At 43.3% G+C, this 15,728-nt stretch overlaps 1 protein-coding gene across 1 annotated transcript in view; it reads right to left on the reverse strand.

The window, feature by feature from the left end:
* The window catches only part of LAMC1 (laminin subunit gamma 1), an 88,188-nt gene that overhangs the window by 8,612 nt on the left and 63,848 nt on the right, over positions 1–15,728 (reverse strand). Inside the window, exons 10-25 of the mRNA XM_069981141.1 lie at positions 13,541–13,730; positions 12,304–12,416; positions 10,641–10,862; positions 10,224–10,412; positions 9,844–10,089; positions 9,587–9,740; positions 8,883–9,025; positions 8,222–8,400; positions 7,211–7,367; positions 6,918–7,123; positions 4,883–4,962; positions 3,216–3,353; positions 2,925–3,069; positions 2,021–2,170; positions 619–733; positions 311–510 (exon numbers count right to left, since the gene is read on the reverse strand). Of these exons, the coding sequence (XP_069837242.1) occupies positions 311–510; positions 619–733; positions 2,021–2,170; positions 2,925–3,069; positions 3,216–3,353; positions 4,883–4,962; positions 6,918–7,123; positions 7,211–7,367; positions 8,222–8,400; positions 8,883–9,025; positions 9,587–9,740; positions 9,844–10,089; positions 10,224–10,412; positions 10,641–10,862; positions 12,304–12,416; positions 13,541–13,730 (2,627 nt within the window). The remainder of the gene's footprint in view (positions 1–310; positions 511–618; positions 734–2,020; positions 2,171–2,924; positions 3,070–3,215; positions 3,354–4,882; positions 4,963–6,917; positions 7,124–7,210; positions 7,368–8,221; positions 8,401–8,882; positions 9,026–9,586; positions 9,741–9,843; positions 10,090–10,223; positions 10,413–10,640; positions 10,863–12,303; positions 12,417–13,540; positions 13,731–15,728) is intronic.

Consider the following 15,728-nt stretch of genomic DNA (forward strand, 5'->3'; position numbering starts at 1 on the left):
ATCACTTACAGGTCACTTGGGCACAGTGCTGAATCAGCGATTTGCCCTAACATTACAGGACCAGGGTGGTCTGACATTGTCGCTCGCCCTGTCTCCTGAATATAAGACACAGGCACTTTTTAGCAAAATATTATAAAAACAAAAATACTATATGTTCCCAGAGGGCCCCATGCCTAACACAGAGCAGAAAGCGCTTCTGATAGACTTCTCGGTCCCAGTAGTGGCTAAATTGTTTTTTTATACAAAAAAAAAAAAAAAAGACTCATAGCTTTTAGGTAATCTATGGACACAGACTGCTCCAATTTCCCACCTTCTGGACGGTATTGGCAATCTTCTCTGCTTCCTCCGCTTTGCTCTTGGCCCCCCTGGCATCAGCATTGGCATTGCCCAGTGCACTTTCGGCCTGCCGAGTCTTGTTGTTGGCTTCAGCGATTGTCTGGGTGATGGCAGGGATTCTCCTCAGCGCGGCTTCTGCTGCAGTTTTGTTGTCGTTAACTCGTTTGTCAAAATCTGTCATGGAGATAATAAATGTTACAAGATGAAGGCCGCATTTATCTCATCTGTTGTCATGTCTTAAGTGGGGCCAATGAGACCCTTCAGATCTACACACTTCCTAACCTCTCAAATTGGTCAGTATGTCATTGGCCTCCTGTAGTGTGGTACGCCCCTTCTTGGCGGCCTCCTCTGCTTGTGCCTTTGCCGCATCAGCCCGGGCCAGCAACTGGTCAGCGGTCTACGGAGACAAAATGTTAGATGGAAAAGACATTTACTAATGGGAAAAAAAACCAAAACACTATCTTCTTAAATTATATTATTGTGCGGGGTGAACACAATGTGGAAGCCAATAAGCCTCTCTATCAGAGAACTGACAGATCATATTTCTATTTACAGATGCTTATCCATACAGCTGACTGTAAGGACAAGCTGCAGACATCAAAGAGATAGGGCTCAGCCATAAGGGTGTGTTCAGACAGTGAAATATGCTGCAGTTTCACCCTTTAAGGCACAGGAATGGAATTAGAATGTAACACATGGATTTTGCAGTGGAACTCCCACTGATCTGCTGTTATTGCTGAGAAGGAACAAATCTGCCTTGGGCTAGGTTCACACTGCGTTTTTTTTCTCATCCGTTTTTTGCAAAAAACCGGATGCATGTGTGTGCATCCGTTTTGATCAGTTTTTCCATTGACTTCCATTATAAAAAAACGGATCAAAACGGATCAGTTTTTTTCTGACGGACACAAAAGTAGTGTCAACACTTTCGTTTTTCCATTGACTTCCATTATAAATAAAAAGGATCAAAATGGAAGTGTTGACACTACTTTTGTGTCCGTCAGAAAAAAACTGATCCGTTTTGATCCGTTTTTTTATAATGGAAGTCAATGGAAAAACGAATCAAAACGGATGCACACAAATGCATCCGTTTTTTTGGAAAAGAGAAAACAAAACAAACAACAAAAAAAATTGGATGAAAAAAAACATTGCAAAAACGCAGTGTGAACCTAGCCTTATCTGAATGCAAGATGAAGAGGCCAATGCGTAACGTCACCCATACTGGGTCTAAGCCCTCCCTTTTCATGCAGATCATACAGGTGGGTCACCAAAGAATTGCCATGTGTTTTTCCAGAGGTCAGGGAAGGAGACTTGATATAGAAGGTCATCATGGATACGAGCTGGTCCAGAGAAATACATTCAGTTGCGTCCCTGTCAAAGTTTTGACACGTGGCAGTGACACGTCAAAACTTTGGATTCGTAGGGGTCTGAGTGTTCAGACCCCTGCCGATCTCTAGATAGCTAGGAGAAGCACTCTGCTTAATGCTTCTCTCCCTATGTCCTCGCAATCTCTGTCTCTGCAGGAGGCAGGCTTCAGTAGAAGTCTATGAAGCTTGCCTTGTTCTGTGCTCTTCTCCTGGCTATATCTAGAGGTCGTGGGGGTCTGATCACTCAAACCGCAATCAAAACATTTAATTTTGTCATGCACTGCTTTTTAAGGACTATACATAGAAGGCTTCGCACTCACCTGCTGCTCGCTCCTGCCTTTGTCCAGCAGACGCTTGACCTCCATCTCCCGATTTCTCATGTCCTCACGTAGATCCTCATAGTCTTTAAGCTTGCTGTCAATCAACAGATCTAAGTCTTGTGCCTCCTTCTGGATCTTTCCAGCCTCGTTCTAGTGGAATGCAAAGACAAAATATAATATGAGAGTATTTTTGTTTTCTAAAAAATTTACAGTATCCTGTAGGCAAAAAAGAAGGCTTTGCTCATCATGGGTTCTAAATATATCTTGGTAAATATCATGCAGGGAACCCCCTTGAAAACCAATTTATGTCAGGCTATAAAACTTGGTGCAAGACTTACTACATCATAGTCATGGCTCCCTTTATCTGTGTTCTGGAAACTATATTTAGGCCTACTGACTGCCAAATCATCACTGCAGACAATCCCTTTAAGCCTTCTGTTCTACAGTTTTATTACATACAACAGGGCAGGATGGAGGTAAATGAGAAAAATGGTGGAAAACACAAGGTTTAAATTTTTGTTAACTGATAATATCGCCATTACACATCTGCACTTTTTCCGCACATAAATCTTGTATTTCAAAGGATAAGCGGCCTATGTTATCAACCAGACAGATCCTGGGTCTGGAGGACATCTGTACAGCTGCATGCATGCTACTTACTGGCTCTAAAGATTTTGAGAAGTATTTTTCTTTTTCAGAAGAATTAGAATCTGAAAATTGATCTATAAATGTTTAAGCAACGGCTTCATAAGGGTGTTTTCAGTGCAGATTCCTATTACTAAACACCTGCCTAAGGCTTAGGGAGGATTAGTTCTACCAATTAAAGCAGTGTTCCCCAACCTGTGCCTCTCCAGGTGTTGCAAAACAACCACCTTCATCAGCCAAAATAACAGACCATTCTTACCTGTAAAGCTGTAGTGTCAATTGGCGGAATGCTGGTGAGGTTGGCATAGATTTGTAATGCCCGGTTTCCTGCCTCCTCAGCCTCAGCATGCACTTTGGTTGCTTGTTTCTCCAGTTCCCGAGAAAGCTCCTTGGCTTGGTTATACCTTATGGACAAAGTTAAAAAAAAAAAAAAAAAAAAGAAAAGAAGAAGAAGCATATTAGCTCACTAGAAGGCAGTTAATGTATGTCCCTGTAATGGTCCCAGCATATGGCGTAGACCGGTGCAGATACATGAGTTGCTTCAACGTACTTCCTATTCAGTTCCTCAATATCAGCTGCGGTCTGGTTCTCGGCGGCGAGAGTCTTCAGGAGCAGGCGGTAGGCTTCATTTGCCGTGTCATTGGCTTCCTTGGCCATTTTCTCAATCTCCCGAGCTTCCTGGGTATGCCTGAACACAGGAATTATTTAGTCAATGTGTATGGGAAAGTAGTGGCAGAATAAAACATTCAGACTTTATAATGCAAAAGAGAAGCCTCAGCTGAGTAACCAGAACAGATCCATTTCAACATCGGCAACTGAAAACATGGTTAAAAATCAAGTAATAAAATCTTTCTGGTCTCCCATATGTTAGGCACTTACAATGCAGACACACATCTGGGCATACTTTAAAGCATTACAGTCACATTTTTTTTTTTTACATAAACAGACCAGCGTGGTGATGCTGGTGCCACGGTCTTTTTTGTTCCCATGCCCAGGGCCGGTCTATTCCCGAGCACTTGCCCCCCCCGCATGAAGCACTGGGGACGGTTCGCTGGCTCCCAATGTGACAAAACCCTTTCTGCTCTGTAACACAGCTCCATTAGAAACCATGGAGCTGTGTCACAGAGGGGAGGGCAGATAGTCACAGTTGGGGCCAACGGGACCGTCCCCAGTGCTTCATGCCGGAGGGCACGTGCTCGGGAATAGACCGACCTGTGAGCACCACAGCAGCGGTCTATTCATGTATTAAAAAAAAGAAAATAAAAAAATTTTACTTAGTGGTGCATTCACTTTAAAACAACTTCTGACATTTTACATAGTAAAAATGTTACAGATCTAGCAGGGAGAGTGTGCAGGGCACGGGCTGTGCAGACTTATAATGGAGCCCGCCTCCACCAATTAGTCTTGTTGTACGGTTCCATTCTTTAGAGACCACCAATTCACTTTAGTTTCATGTGCCCAAGATATACTCATCAATAAAACACCCTTAAAGTGCCCTTGTCATTTAAAAGAAACTTCTGACATGCCCCAAAGACATGTAAAAAGTATTGAATAGTCGGAGTCTGGATGTTCAGACCACCTCTGATGACTCAGGAGAAGCCCATGTTTTCACACTTCTCTGGCTCTCTGCTTTTTCTCTCTTACTGGAAGAGACAAGCTTTATAGACTTATAACAGAGTCTGTCTCCTGCAGGGCAAGGCGAGCTGGAAAGAGAAGTGCTCAGCTGTGCGTTTCTCTAGACTAGATCTAATGATAGTGGGGGTCTGAACAGCTAAGACCATGACCAATGTCAGTGTGACATGTCAAAAGTTCAGAGGTTTTCACACATTGAGGAGCCTGACTAGAGCATATATTAACCTATTCGTATTTACTTTTCCCCCTACAATTCATCTTCCTCTGTCTTTATCCTCTTCTTCCTGGATTACAATTCAGGGATCTGGTTTCTCTAGGAATGTATAAATATAGGATAACCAAGACCCTCTGCTCCAGCAGACAGCCCAAAGATGGAGTATACATTAACACTAACCCACCACTCCGCACCCCATGTTGAGCGCCTATGTACCAGATTTATAAACCACAATTATTGGATGATACTGCAGGTACTGAAGTATAATGTCTAGGATACGAAACCTATGACTACACTTAGCCCTGATCATTTCCGTGAGTCCTGGTGACAAAGAATACACTAGTGATTCCCCTGACTAGAAGCGTACTCACCTTTCAGCTAGTTTCCTGGCCTCTTCTGCCAGCAATGTCATATTATTAGGATCGCCGCTAGTCTCTGGAGGGGTGATAGACTGCAAAACAAAGGGAAATATAACAGCACTAGGGACTACAGATACTGGCTTAAATCTCAGTGTGCCACAAGTAATTGGTCATTGTTAGAAACCCACGAAAAGTCCCTCTAATGCTAGGCTCACGTATGCATTCATATTTCCATTCACATATCGGCAGCAACAACAAGAAACAAATGGCAGACACCTACAGCACCTGGGGGACCCCGTTGTACATCATGGGGTCTGTTTGGGTTTCAGTGATGTGTCTAGCATCTTATTAAAAAAAAAAAAAAAATATCCACAGTGCAGCACTTCTTGATCTGGGTGTTGAAAAATTCACCCCACTGCATGTCTAAGTGGTATGCCCCAATTTTTGTCACTGCCCTGGGGATTTTTGGTTACTAAATGCATGCAATGCCCATTAAATTATTTTGGATCATCGTCTCTTATAGATCTGTGATGTTGCTCTGTTAGTCTTAGTAAAAACTCAATAACCAACTGGGTGTTAATTGGGGGGGGGGGGGGGGTCCCTGCACTATGACACTATCCAGTCAGAGCTGATATTGCTAGAATGTGTAATGACACGCCCACTTCTGGTAACAGCCAGTTTGTTATTGAGTCATACATTTATAGTAACAACAACAGAGGAACCACACATCACAGATCTATAGGAAAATATGTTCTAGAATTTCTAGAATGTTCTAGAAAATACAAGGATTTACTAAAACAGACAGGTCAGGAGTAATGACTAGAGATGAGCAAACCTGGAGCATGCTTGAGTCGATCCGAACCCAAATTTTCAGCATTTGATTAGCGGGGGCTGCTGAACTTGAATAAAGCCCTAAGGCTATGTGGAAAACATGGATATAGTCATTGGCTGTATCCATGTTTTCCAGACAACCTTAGAGCTTTATCCAACTTCAGCAGCCCCCGCTAATCAAATGCCGAAAGTTCGGGTTCAGATGGACTCGAACCCGAACCTGGTTCGCTCATCTTTAGTAATGACAAATTCCCTTAAAAACACGGGGGGGGGGGGGGCTTATCAAACATGGTGTAAAGTGAAACTGGCTCAGTTGCCCCTAGCAATTTTCCACAGTCTGTGAGGAATTAAAAGTGTAATCTGATTGGTTGCTAGGGGCAACTGAGCCAGTTTCACTTTCCACCATGTTTGATAAATCTCCCTCAGAGGGCCTAACACATTCTTGAGCATTCTAAATGATAGTATAAGCTCATGTATATACAGTCCAGCCTTGTGCAATAAGGTTTCAAGGCGACAATGTACAAAGATATTCTCTCTTCTTAGATATTAAAGGAGCAAGTGAGTACCGACCTGTCAGGTCAGCGCTCGCTTGCTCCTCGTTTCCCACTTGTTGTGGTTGCTATTACTTGCACCTACAGCGAGCAGGGAGGAACAGGGGGCTGCGGGGAACTAAGGTGTGCCCGGACAATCTAAAAATCGTCCGGGTGGCTCATAAGAGATATTATACGGAGTGATGGCCAGCAGACCGTCGCTATTAGCCTTGTTTTCTTTCAACATGGTGAAAGACAACGATCATCCCACACTGTGCATGTCAGCTGATTATTGCCTTTTAACACTACCTATTACAACAAACAATTATTGTCCGTAACGTAATTGGCCAAATACGGCCAAAAATCAATTTGGTGTAATAGGGCCTTTAGCAGCAAATGGCAGACTTGTATGCACGAGACCTCATGGACTTCTACAGTAACCCTATTATGGCTCTGTAACTTTGTAGGAGCCTGGAGATCGTTCAAGTTATTCTTGACTGGATTTATAGAAGTGATGCTCCAATGAAAATTACACAAATATGTATTGGCTACTTAAACTAAATCTGCAAAATGTCAGATAATTGAACCATCCCTAGAACCACATTGTCAGGGAGATAATATTAAGATCATGGGGTGCCACCTCTAATTGAGCCATCCATCCACTATCCTGCTGCATCGATGCTTACCACGTTGGCGATGGCCACCTTGGCTCTCTCCAGCTGCTGCCTGGCAGATTCGATGATAAGCTCTGTGCTTTCCACGCGGTCCCGAGCATCCTGTGCCTGTTTGTCAGTGTCGCGGACCATATCCTTGATGTTTTGCAGACGTTGAAGTTGAGAACTTAGCGTGGCATTTATCTCAGCTAGACGATCCAGCATTCCCTGATCTACATCTAAGAACAAACAGCAACAAGATCAGTATGAACATCAATGCTTTCCAGGTTTCACAACATGACAGAAGATGAAAGAGAAGCGTGTACCTTTGCTGCCCTGGGCATCCAGCAGGAGGTCACTGACCGCTTTCTCTGCATCTCGCAGCCGCTCTTCAAAGCCCTGATCGGTTACAACATCGTCCCCTGTTCCCAGGTTCTTGAGGAGTTCTTCCAGTTCCTGCAGCTTTTCTCTTTGCTCCAGCACCTGAAAACCACATAATGCATAAACTGATCTTTTCTTTTAATTCCATGCAAGTCCTAGCAGCTATAATCTCTGCTTTCCAACTTTCATATCACAAAAGCTAAATAATGTCCTGCGGCATTTACACCACTGAACACTTTATAGAATAAAAAATACGGCAGGTTTTATTATTTCTGTCAGATGGAAGAACACGCTGTGCAGTGGAAAGCACGCAGGTAGTATAATATACTGCTACTAGCATCTATATATAAAATGCCACGCAGTCATGTGATTAGGAGACCCCATTCTATTTAAAGGATCTATGCAGGTGCTGCAGTCTCAGCATGGACTTACAAACTAGTCCCATTAAGACATCAGCACAAAATAAAGGGGTACTCTGGCAAAAATCTTTTTTTTTTTTTTCAAACAGATTTCAGAAAGTTATACAAATTTGTAATTTACTTCTTTTTTAAAAAAAACTCCAGTCTTCCAGTACTTATCAACTGCTGTATGTCCTACAGGACATTCTTTGCAGTCTGACACTGTGCTCTCTGCTGCCATCTCTGTCCGAGACAGGAACTGTCCACAGCAGGAGAGGTTTTCTATGGGGATTTGCTGCTGCTCTGGACAGTTCCTGACATACACAGAGGTGGCAGCAGAGAGCACTGTGTCAGACTGAAAAGAAAACACCACTTCCTGTAGCTGATAAGTATGGGAGAAGCTGAGATTTCTAAATAGAAGAAGTAAATTACAAATCTATAAAACTTTTTGATTTGAAAGAAAAAGGTTTTCCCGGAGTACCACTTTAATGTAGTTCTATCACATAAAGGTGTCTTATGGATGCTAGTAGATCCCAGTATCCCATAGTGCTTACTTACCTTATCCTTTACCAGTCTGTAGCAGGCCGGGCACTCTTGGCAGCCTGGTCCTGACCGGTTGTAGAAATAGTTTTCCTCGCACTGGTCACAGCGGGCTCCCACAAAACCATCTTTACACTCGCAGCGTCCATCCTCCTTGCATTGTAAACTGAGGGAGCCCTCAGGATCGCAGTCACATGCTATAAGACACAACAACAAGAAAGGAATGATCTCATGACAATTATTTTTTTTTCCTCTCGCCTTCGTGTAAAGTGAGTGATACATGAAGGATGGATAGTAGTGAACAACTGATAACCCAGGTTAATAGTAGTGGCTGCTCTCATGGTGGAGCTTATAAGTTGTTGACGTGTACCTGTCACTACAAATACTTCGTACAGACGTGTCAAAAAGCTTTGATCTTGGGCGTCTGGGTTTTCATATCTCCACCAACTTCTAGAATGATAGGGGAGAAGCAAGTGGTCGAGCATTGCTTCTCCCCGCAGTGTGTGTCAGGAGACCGTCCAATAGACTTTCTCTAGCCTGTTTTGTCATGGGGACAGAGCTTGGAGAGAATGTGTCTGGTGCATACTTCCCTTGACTATAGCTAGCAACTAGAGGTGCCCTCAGCCAATATACCTCCCAACATGCACATTTCTAGATGAGCTATTCGCAAGACACTCACGTTTACAGCCTTCAGGTCCAAAGCCAAAGTGGTTGGGCTCACACTGCTGGCAGCGTAGTCCGCTGATGCCTGGCTGGCACTCACACTGCCCAGTACGGATATCACACTGTCCATTTGTAGACCCCAGGGGATGGCACTCACATCTAATAAGAACAGAACATGTGGTAAGAAACCCACGGCATAGTTTAGGGTAAATGCAACGTATTTGAGAGAGGATTTTCCTAAGCGTTACTCTAGTTGATGCCACCATAGCTATACAGTGACATACTGCATACTTTGTTGGCATTCTACTGCAGTTCAGCTTCTATTTACTTGAACGGGAGCTGAGCTGCAGTTACACAACAAATGGAAACGAACTCCATTGACTGCGTATTGCAGCACTGAACAACTGATTGGCGTAGGCGAGTGAATATCTGCATCTCACTGAACAGTAATCAATAAGCTAAATTTTGGATGTAAAATTACTGCTTTTAAGTGCTAGAGCCTGCTTTCCTGACCAGTAGTCCTTCAGCGGTTGCCAAACTACAACCCCCATCATGCCCTGAGCATGACATTTCTAGAATTCTACAGGCTGAGACGTACTGCTCAAGATGGCAGAACATAGGTGGCTGGGTGTAGAACAGGAACTACCAGCATATAGTACACAGGGCCTCTATCCAATGTGCTGGGCTCCACGATATGAGAGATGAAAGAATGGCCCTTACCTCTCACATCCCTGGCCACTCTGTAGGTTGAAGAATCCAGGCTCGCAGGCAGAGCAGTCCCTCTCTATAACATGTGGCAGACACTCGCACTGGCCGGTCACCTGGTTACAGCTGCTCTGACTTTTCACTGTACCATACGAGTTACAACTGCAGGCTGAAAACAGACAAGTCCACGGTCACATATGGATATACGGTCACATATGGATACATATATAAATTTTGCCGTGGTACACACGCAACATTCACATATATGGTACCTTTGCATTTTTGGTCTGGTGTCGCCCCCAGAGGGTTCCCATAGAATCCATCTCTGCAGCGGTCGCAGTAGAAGCCGGCCGTGTTATAGATACACTTCAGACACTCGCCAGTCAATCGATCACAGTTCCCCACGGCATTGGGATCAATGTTGCTATTACATTCACAGGATCGGCAGGGGCGGGGTGCACCGTTCTGACCCAGAGGGTCACCAAAATATCCATCGTCACAAAGCTCACATCTTTTTCCTATGGGTAAAATAAATCAAAGTAAAAAATACAACCAGCGGTAGTTTATATATATATATATATATATATATATATATATATATATATATATATATATATATATATATTTTATAGCAAAACTGCAGATCTTTTACCTGTAGTTCCCAGAGGACAGTTGGTACACACCACCTCCTTGGTGCGAGGTACAACCGCACAGCTGGAGCCACCAGGGCACGGGCATGGCTGGCAGTCTGAGCTGGTGCCTGCGGTGCTGTCTCCATAGAAGCCCTCGCTGCAGCGCTCACAATGTGGACCTGCGGTGTTGTGTTGGCAGCCACACACTCCTACAGAATAAAGGAAAGCATTTTGTCTAAGCTCTCTCTTATCCGCAAGTTATACAGACATCTCCATCAAAATGTGCCAAACCCAACTTTACTAAACCAGTCTCTGCTTACATGACTAAAGAAATCAAGGTCTATTCACTCGATCCAGGTTTAGCTACAGCATACTAAGATATCTACATTTCTTAAGGTGTCTGCCTAGAAGAACAAGCTGTTAAAGTTATCTCTCACCTGTCTCGGGGTCACAAGTGTCACTATGACCATTACAAGTACAAAGCACACACGGGCTGTAAGGTCCTTGACTGGGATTCTCTCTCCGGTATCCGGGGGCGCAGCTTTCACAGAACTGTCCGATATACCCAACAGGACAGCTGCATACCTCCACCCATGGGGCGGCATCACCGGCTCCGACGTGTGCAGTAACTAAAGAAACCTGCTCTAGGAAACCAGCACCTGTGAGGAAATGATGGGGGTTACACATAAGCAACGTAAAATGTACTGCTGATCTAACATTTAAGAAGAAACATTTTTTTGGGGAAAAAAAAAAAAAAAAAAAAGATAAATTAATCTACTGGGTGAATTCTGGAGCTGCCCATCTGCTGGAGCTTAACGTCTCCCAGCAATCCTGGCACATCACAATAGCTGGGGACCCAGCGGCTGCTGGCCTCCGTATTAGCGTCTTAGAAATCCACTTTGCACGGCTGTCCATTCCACTAATAGAAGCACAATGGACATAATAAAGTACATGAAAGGGGATTTAAGCTTGTTAGTAAAGGAGAAGCTTTACCACATATGAAGCAGTCGGACAAGGAATAGCCCCTGGGTAACAATGTTCAGGTAAGAGCTATAAAACCACAGCTTAGGCCAGACAAGGGACCAATGATCCTTAAGTCATTTTGAAAATTTTCAAAAAGTGACACAGACTAGTCAAAGGTTTTGATTGGTCGAGGCCTGAGTGTTGGACACCTACTCTAAAATATTGCTATGATGTGTCGGAATGATGGTTACCCTTCAAAACTGATCTTTTCTCTTTTGGCCTGTGAGGTAAGTTCTACTAGATACTCCTCTAATACATGTAACTTTTTTTTTTTTTCTTTCTGTCTGTCTTTTCATGGTTCTCCAGGTCAAGTACCAATTCTAGACTATGATTCAGTTTGGTCAAGAGCTGAATACAGACATCTAACCGGGAGGAATTTCAACTCCAAGCCAAGATCACACTCCTACACAGGATAAGAGGAGTGACGACTATGACAACGGGTGTCCACAATGACTGGCCATAGAGATTGTTACTTATTTAGGATCTGAAGGAAGACGCAGAGAGAATAAGCAGCATCTGAAATGTCGCCAGCACTGCACAATATTAAAGTGAAATTCTGCAGGAAAATTATTTTTCAGTGTATTAACTGCGTCTTATGGCCCTGGAAGACTTCAGGTGCTGAGTGAACATCTAGTGATTTCAATAAGTATCCTGAAAAGTGCCAAAGAATGAATGAATGAATATATACTGTAGGTATCTCCCCCCCCCTTTACTCTCACATCTCCCACATTCCCACCATGACGTCAGCTCTTCATTCCAAAAAGTAGGCTGACCAAATTGATTATAGTAAGCTCTATAATGATAGTACAAGATGGTGCTGCATATAGATGAACATTAGAATGCACCTTTACAGTCCATCTCATTACAATGGCACACGCATAATGGGACAGTGCGGAGAAGCCAGAACTTCATCAAAAGCTGCAGCTATGGAAACCCCAGCCTAGACTTGGGAATGGCACGGATGATTCAGCGGCAGTGCAGAGTGGCGGCCCATGGTTATTAGGTACGTAACCATTACATGTGCTATTATGGTGGAGGGAAGGGGAAGTAACAGAACGGAGGTTGCTGAAAACTTACTCCTTTCGCTGTATGTTCCTCGGATTCTGATTGCTGTAAGGTTCTGGAGCATTTTCTGGAATTCAAAGGGGGATACAGATGGCCTCCAGGGGTAATCGGTGGCCTCATGAAGCCTGTGTGGAACAGAGTACATAGGTTATCTATATAGAAGAGTACCTGAGAGGTGCTAGATCACTGCACATACCGGCTCATATAATTAACACATATGCCGCAATCTTATTTCTATAAGCTGCTACATTATAGGAAATTACACCTGAGTGAGCGGTAGTATCCAGCGTTCCCAAGCTCCTGATTTCCATTTGTATCTACAGTCCCAGGGACTGGAGGAGGCTGCCGGCAGCTTGCCTAGATTGTAACTTTAGCGATATTACGGTCATTGTGTCGGGCACGTCTATAGGTGGTGAGTGCATACTATCCACATCTACTTGTGAAACACTTGGGAATCTTACATTCTAAGAACAAAAAGGCGGATTTTAAAACTGATCTAGATACCAACCGCAGGCTTCTTCCTCCGCTTTTAAACAAAAGCAGATGTCTACCAAAACATATCAGTAAAGATCAGACTAGAGACCAAAGGGGACTGACTGCCTAGTACAATCTCATCCATGGGAGTTACCGGCACTGATGTTAAATAGACACTTTCATATATTATGAGGCGGTCAAGGCAGAATGCATTCAGTTGAAGCCTAAAATCATCAATGAACAACAGATCCCAGCAGGGCATGACTCAAGCTCATTGGAGATAGTGTGTGCCGATCAAAGCAGGCCTCCTGACTTATAGACAGAATGGATGGGGGAGGAAATGGGCGTATATTGCACAGCGGGTTACGGAAACTCAAGTATGAAAGATTGTGGAAAGGAAATTTCAATTAGTACAGAGGTAACCCTTTCCTTCCCTCTGCCTGTCTCCACATGTATACAGGAGGTATGCAGCAAATTCCTGACATTATTTTACTCCATAGCAGATAAAAGCCCCATCCTGGAGCCTGGCAGAGGATTCTGTAGCCATGTCCTTCAGCTTCCCGTCTAGTATCTGCACACATCGCTCATCTTTCCTATCTGCTGAAGATCACATGTGCATTAGTCCAGCCCCAGACCTCTATCAGGAATGTGCTAATATTGCCTCTGCTGGTAAACGCTGTCACTGTACTATAAACAGGCTTATGCTATACATCACAGGATCTAAGCGCTTCATTTATCTTTGGATCAGTCACCATGCACTGAACGGAGAGTTTACCTGAACACATATTGCAGAGAGCTTTCACTGGGGTAGGAATTTCCCTGAGCGATGAGAGGCACAGAGACCCTGAGGCCGGCCCCTTCCAAGACCAGATCTTCAGCCGAAAGACGAGTATCCCGCCGTTCCACACGGAAATTGAAAGTCAGGTTCTGTCCGTAGCTCATACCCTGATTGCCAAGGAACTTTTCTGAAAAACGCAGAAGAAAAAAAATTATAAGTCAAGGTACAATAAAGGAAAAAAAGATTAAAAGTGACTGACTGTTACTACTTATCACTGATATACATACATCAAGTCTGTTAGTTCCTGGATAGGAAATACCACTGGGGTCTGGATGCACTATTATACTCAATATTTAGCTATGTGGAAAAGTGCGTGTGTGTGCGTGCGTGCGTGTACACACATACACAGTGGTATCTCGGTTCTCGAACTTAATTGGTTTCGGAAGGCAGTTTAAGAACCAAGCAGTTTGAAAACAGAGCAGTGTCTTCTAATAGGAAATAATGTAAATGTGATTAATTGGTTCCAGCAGCCACCAATAATTACCTACAGTACTCATTTATTACACTGATAAGTGCTCAGTATAATCACTACAGTACAGTACAGAACAGCACTATATACTGTACAGGACATTAAACATAAGAAATGTTCATCAGAACCAGCAATTATAGTAGAGTAGTCACCAACTCCTCACCCATCCTTTACTGTATAGCGTCCCCCCCCATCCAAGCACTGTGATGTATGAGAGATGGGGGTGCACTGCCTGTACTACTACTGTACTGTATATGCACTCCAGCAGTCTTATACAGCACTGTACTGTATGTGAAGCCTCTCCAGTAATTAACTCGCCAGGTACAACCCACCATCAACGCTCGCAAAAACGTTCAAAAAACGAGCAAAGTTCGAATTCCAAACACTACTTCTGGGTAAATTTTCGTTCGAATACCAAGCAGTTCGAGTTCCAAAGCATTCAAAAACCGAGGTATTACTGTATATATATGCATAATATAAGTATATACATATACACACACAATCCATCTCAAATTCTACTGTCTATACTACAGGGAGTGAAGTCTCCCATGGCAGAGGCCTAGTTACAAGGAGAGTTACAAATCATGTGTGTCCACGGCACATAACTCTGTAAGTGGACGTGCACACTGCCATACATTTTGACCACCAGATGGCACTATACAAGTCAGTTTTTAGAAACTTTTTAGTTATTTTTTTAAGGTATTTAAAAAGGGACGGTGTTATTAGAAAAAATTACCTATTGTTAAAATAAAGGGGGACTGGTGCACTAGTCTTAAATAAATCCCTGTCGTTTAAAAGGACAGATTTACTAAGAGGCGCTCTAGAGCAGCTGTAGATTTCTGCAAGGTTTATGTACATAAACCCTGATAAATGAGGTGCGCCTTGCCCCCCCATACCCATCAGGTGAGCTCAGCTTACGTAAGGCCAAAATCTGTGCCTTTTCCATGGCATACACCAGGACGCATTTTGATAGATAAGCCACACTGTTAAGTTAAACATATTAAAGAATTTTTATTTTCTATTTTTCCATTCTACTATTCATTTTATACAATAATCCCAAACCACGCATTTCTCACAATGGCCGCTAAGCCAGAATGAGCTCTGCACAGGTCATAGAGAATGTCTAGAAACTTCTCATAAAAGTGAACAGGGTCTGCTTCAGTCTATTACACTGTAAATACTGTCAGATAGCTGCCCTTATAACAGTAAAAATGCATAAATAATGTAAACCTGCAGTTTGTGCAGTACCACTGTTAGCCACTAGATGTCAGAGGCCATCAGGACAGATTCTGAGCAATGACATTGAAGGGCTGACCTCCTGCAGACCGCAATTCTAAATTAAACCACATCCTGGGCCACAGACAGCCTTTCCTTCACTCAATAGAATATCTTGTCTGCCAGCTACAAATAACATTGTACCAGAGTGCAGAAGATGATGGCGATAACAGAGTTCATCACTTATTAATTTCCGGCAGAAAATCTTATGTTAGCCGCATCACACAGCGGGGACTGTATGTTCTAAAATTGTATTGTCGAGCAAGAACTGGCTGGAAAGTGATGTTCTGGAATTGACAGAAAACATAATGCTTGTATGGTTTATCCTCTGTATTTTAAAGGGACCTGCTGCCATGAAAATGCTGTTTCACCAAAGTGCTT

The sequence above is a fragment of the Dendropsophus ebraccatus genome, chromosome 8 (genome assembly GCF_027789765.1).
Source record: "Dendropsophus ebraccatus isolate aDenEbr1 chromosome 8, aDenEbr1.pat, whole genome shotgun sequence".
Classification (NCBI taxonomy): Eukaryota; Metazoa; Chordata; class Amphibia; order Anura; family Hylidae; genus Dendropsophus; species Dendropsophus ebraccatus.